Consider the following 5,135-nt stretch of genomic DNA (forward strand, 5'->3'; position numbering starts at 1 on the left):
AAGAAAGCATGCGTGTGATTGGTGTGTTTGGCTGACTCTCAGCGGCGGAGCTGGCAGCCCAGACAGAAAAAGCAGAGAGAAGAGTAGAAAAGAAAGCTTCCTTTTTAATTTAGTATTATCAAATAAAAGTGTGACGTTATTTAAATATTAATTAATTATATTTCTGTTAAGCTAGACATTTTTTGGTCAGATTGTAGTGCTCATCTCTGCCAAACAAATAGTCATTCTCCTTTTTTGCTCTTCGTTGGTGGATTTTGACTCCCAACAATACGTTTTTGACAGATTTAAATTTTGAGCTTCACCACATCTTATGCCACACCGCCCACAACTGGTTACCATGGTGACCCTCACAATAGTTGGTCATTATTACATCATCCTGAATAAGATACAAGTGCCCCTGAAATATACACTTGGACTAGTAAACTTTTCACAATGCAATACAAAGCAGAACACTGTTACTATGCTAGGAAAGCAAAATAAAAGGGGTGAAAAGTTGTTTGCTCACCCAGTGTTGACGTTCAAAAGCTCCATTTTAAAAGACCCCTGCCCCAAGTATTAGATTTTAAGCAGTTTCTATTTCATACCAGCAGTTTTGTAATGGACAGTGCTATTTAAAACAGTTTTACTGTTTTCCGCCCCCTTTCCCATTCACACTAATCAGAAGCCTCAATTAAAAAAAAATTGTATAAGCATAAATTGCTTCAATGCTACATGGTTACTGACACAACTGAGGACATGCTATTACTTTTCGTAACCATCCTTCGTCGAAAGAAAGATAGATAACAAAAGACGTACATGTTTATTCAAGTGAAGAATATGCATCAGTTTATGTACAACATTTTTCGAATAATAACATGAACAAGTTGTGCTTTTACCAGTTCCCATCTGCCAGAAATGTTGTTTGTAACTGACAACTTGATTTTCATATTTTACAGCCATAAGTCCCTGTATTGTATTCAACGGAAAAATATCTGGCTTATTTTGTGGTCATGTACAACTTGTGTTACTGCTTCAGCCGTGGTATGATCATTTTCACACATTTAGTCACACATGAAAAACAAAATGAGTTGACGTGGTGGCGCAGTTCAAATAATTAGATTCTATATTTACTATAGAATAAATATAGAATCTTCATTCCCTTACACAACTGTGAGTGTTTTTTTTTTTGTCTTCAAATTAAACATTCACAAATCTGTCGTGGGAAAAAAAAACCACATTACAAAACATTACTTTTAATCTCGCTAGTAGAATACAACAAGGTATGAATATTTTTTAGAAATTAAAAAGAGGTCTTTCCAAAAGGGGTGGTTATTTTGTTACTTTCAAAATAGAAGTGGAATTGAACTTCATGGAGGCTTATAAAAATGACAGAGGTATCAACAACAACATTCATCTTCCTGGGTCATTGTATTCAAGCCTGGCGTATTTACCCTGGCAAGTGATATGACATGGATTCGAAGTGCATAATTCGACATGAAAATACTGAATTAAACATTTGTAGGAGTTATGTTTGGTATTTTAGACCCCCAATTCTCGACTATGTGATCAAACATCCAAACGTGCTCTTGATCAACTCATGTAAGTCAAATAACCACAAGCACATCTACTTTTCAGCTTTAAAGGATGCCTGTTACACAAACAGAACCTCCTGTTTCATCCCTAAAGGGAGCATGCCCCTTGCTGTTGCTGATGTTTGAGCCCAGGTCCCTGCATAGACATGACCACTGGTCTGATCAGTGACTCATTTTATGCAAGAGATTTGTTGGAAAAGGTCCAAGGCCTCGTGGATAATGGCTTGAGGCTTTGCAGACAAGAAGTGCACAACTGACTCTCCTATTGTGATTTTGATATTTTGTTTTCCGTTTTAGCACAACAGTAATAAAGGATTTTCTTTTCTTTTTTTAAGTTTAAAAAAAAATTGTCTACTTAGCATGACTCTGAAAATCTATATATAAAAAAAAAAAAAAGTAAAAATATAATTGGAAAAAAATATGTACTGGAAATGTGTTAAAATGAAGAAATATTGTATTCTGTTATGACAGAATTATTTTTATTAAAATACATCCATGAGCATATGACTGATCTGACTTTTGGGTTTCATTTTTGTATGAATCAGATGAAGACACGTTAATGGAGGACTGTGCTGTGTGATCCCAAAGAAAATATAAATTGTAGGCTCCAGCACGCCCGCGACCCAAGTGAGGAGAAGCGGATCAGAAAATGGACGGATGGATGGACTGGCGATTGTCGTGCGTGTGCGTGAGAGAGAGAGAGAGAGAGAACGGTCATCCCGTAGGCCATTGAATCTATCTCAACTGGATGGTTCACGTCTTAAAAGACGATATGTTAGGGTATTCGAATTGTTTGTTCACATTGTCTCCATAACAAGGACAAAAACAACGGTTGGTTAGGAGGGTCATGCCCAGTGGCGTCCGGTGGTTTTCTCCAGGGGGGCTATTGTTGTGGATCCATCCATCCATCCATCTACCGCTTATCCGAGGTCGGGTCGCGGGGGCAGTAGCTTTAGCAGGAATGCCCAGACTTCCCTTTCCCCAGCCACTTCATCCAGCTCTTCCGGGGGGATCCCGAGGCGTTTCCAGGCCAGCCGAGAGACGTAGTTTCTCCAGCGTGTCCTGGGTCGTCCCCGGGGTCTCCTCCCGGTGGGACGTGCCCGGAACACCTCACCGGGGAGGCGTCCGGGAGGCATCCGAATCAGATGCCCCAGCCACCTCATCTGGCTCCTCTTGATGTGAAGGAGTAACGGCTCTACTCTGAGATCCTCCCAGATAACCAAGCTTCTCACCCTATCTCTAAGGGAGAGCCCGGACACCCTGCGGAGGAAACTCATTTCGACCGCTTGTATCCGGGATCTCGTTCTTTCAGTGACGACCCACAGCTCATGACCATAGGTGAGGGTAGGAACGTAGCTCGACCGGTAAATCGAGAGCTTCGCCTTTCGGCTTAGCTCCTTCTTTGCCACAACGGATCGATACAAAGTCCGCATCACTGCAGACGCAGTCTGCATGGGAGGAGTTCGGTGAGGCCATGGAGAAAGACTTCCGGACGGCTTCGAGGAAATTCTGGCCCACCATCCGATGTCTCAGGAGGGGAAAGCAGTGCACCATCAACACTGTGTATAGTGGGGATGGGGCACTGCTGACCTCGACTCGGGACGTTGTGAGCCGGTGGGGAGAATACTTCGAAGACCTCCTCAAACACTGACACGCCTTCCCATGAGGGGGCAGAGTCTGGGTTCTTGAGGTGGGCTCTCCTATCTCTGGGGTTGAGGTCACCGAGGTGGTTAAAAAGCTCCTCGGTGGCAGGGCCCCGGGGGTGGATGAAATTCGTCCGGAGTTCTGGATGTAGGGCAGTTCTGGTTGACACGCCTCTGCAACATCGCGTGGACATCGGGGACAGTGCCTCTGGATTGGCAGACTGGGGTGGTGGTCCCCCTTTTTAAGAAGGGGGACCGGAGGGTGTGTTCCAACTACAGGGGGATCACACTCCTCAGCCTCCCTGGTAAGGTCTATTCATGGGTGCTGGAGAGGAGGGTGCGTCGGGAAGTTGAATCCCAGATTCAGGAGGAGCAGTGTGGGTTTCGTCCTGGCCGTGGAACAGTGGACCAGCTCTAAACCCTTGGCAGGGCCCTCGAGGGTGCATGGGAGTTCGCCCAACCAGTCTACATGTGTTTTGTGGACTTGGAGAAGGCGTTCGACCGTGTCCCTCGGGTGGTCCTGTGGGGGGTGCTTCGGGAGATATGGGGTACCGAACCCCCTGATACGGGCTTTTCGGTCCCTGTACGACCGGAGTCAGAGTTTGGTCCGCATATCCGGCAGTCAGTCGGACTCGTTTCCGGTGAGGCCCTTTGTCACCGATTCTGTTCATAACTTTTATGGACAGAATTTCTAGGCGCAGCCGAGGCGTAGAGGAGGTCCGGTTTGGTGGCCTCAGTATTGCATCTCTGCTTTTTGCAGATGATGTGGTTCTGTTGGCTTCATCAAGCCGTGACCTCCAACTCTCACTGGAGGAGTTTGCAGCCGAGTGTGAAGCAGCTGGGATGAGAATCAGCACCTCCAAATCTGAGACCATGGTCCTCAGTCGGAAAAGGGTAGCGTGCCCTCTCCAGGTCAGGGATGAGATCCTGCCCCAAATGGAGGAGTTCAAGTATCTTGGGGTCTTGTTCACGAGTGAGGGAAGAATGGAACGGGAGATCGACAGGCAGACGCGGTTGTGTATCTTTAACAGTAATTTATTTAAAAATGTTCACAGTACAGCATAGTGCATGTAAGAGAGATTGGATGGATGGATCTTGTCTTTGAACTAATTCAAAAGAGGGCAATATCATTCTTGGCACCGTTTGCTCATCTAGCAGGTATCCCCTGCTGTCTACAGGACAATACATCCTCTGGTTAAGATGGAAGGCGAAGCCATAAATGGTGACTGCCATTGTAATATCAAAGAGAATGATCGCCATTTGGTACAGGGGGGAGGCTTAAACCCTAGCCTTTTAGGTATCAAATGTATTCGCAGGGCTACAGTTAATTTATGGACAGAGAGAGCCACCTTGCGGACAGAAGTGACACCAACTATAAGTAGACTTTACCCTGATCGGTATCGGCCGGTAATTTGCATGTTATGCTGATCGGCTTTGATGTCATAATTCGCCGATCCAATCAATGCCGTCATCGATCGGCTCCGCACAAGACATTTACTCGTGGCGCCGTCGCGTATGAATCCAAAAGCTAGTTTATTTTTAGCCTTGTCACGTGTCTTGTCGCGTAGGACAGTAACTATCTCACGGGCAATAAAGTTTTTAAAATATTGCCGGTGAAAAAACACATCGTCGGGTGTCTAAGACAAACAACACGTAAGTTATTTGCAGTCTCTACACAACTGAAGTACGTCGTGCGGAACGTTATCTAAATGCTTAAACACAACAAATTTGATCGGGCACCTGAAGAATGTACACACGGAGGAGGATGCCGCGTTCACGCAATGCAACGTGGGGGGGGGGGAAACAAAGGAAAAGTCAAACAGACGCAAACTCGAGACAACACCCGTCCATATAGCCGGGACAGTGAGAAAGTTAGAGTAAGCATGTCATTAACAGCATTTGTAATTGCAGTAATTTAATT

At 45.1% G+C, this 5,135-nt stretch overlaps 1 protein-coding gene across 2 annotated transcripts in view; it reads left to right on the forward strand.

Moving 5' to 3' along the window:
• Positions 1-2,078, forward strand: part of ranbp10 (RAN binding protein 10) — a 55,056-nt gene extending 52,978 nt beyond the window's left edge. The window contains exon 14 of one of the 2 annotated variants that reach the window (XM_061677484.1): positions 1-2,078. This exon is cut by the window's left edge and continues 63 nt beyond it. In XM_061677484.1, coding sequence (XP_061533468.1) covers positions 1-35 — 35 coding nt within the window. In that variant the 3' untranslated portion in view covers positions 36-2,078. The other variant, XM_061677483.1, reaches the window with a different exon arrangement.
• The last annotated feature ends 3,057 nt before the right edge of the window (positions 2,079-5,135 follow it).

This window comes from Phycodurus eques, chromosome 5, assembly GCF_024500275.1.
Source record: "Phycodurus eques isolate BA_2022a chromosome 5, UOR_Pequ_1.1, whole genome shotgun sequence".
Taxonomy (NCBI): domain Eukaryota; kingdom Metazoa; phylum Chordata; class Actinopteri; order Syngnathiformes; family Syngnathidae; genus Phycodurus; species Phycodurus eques.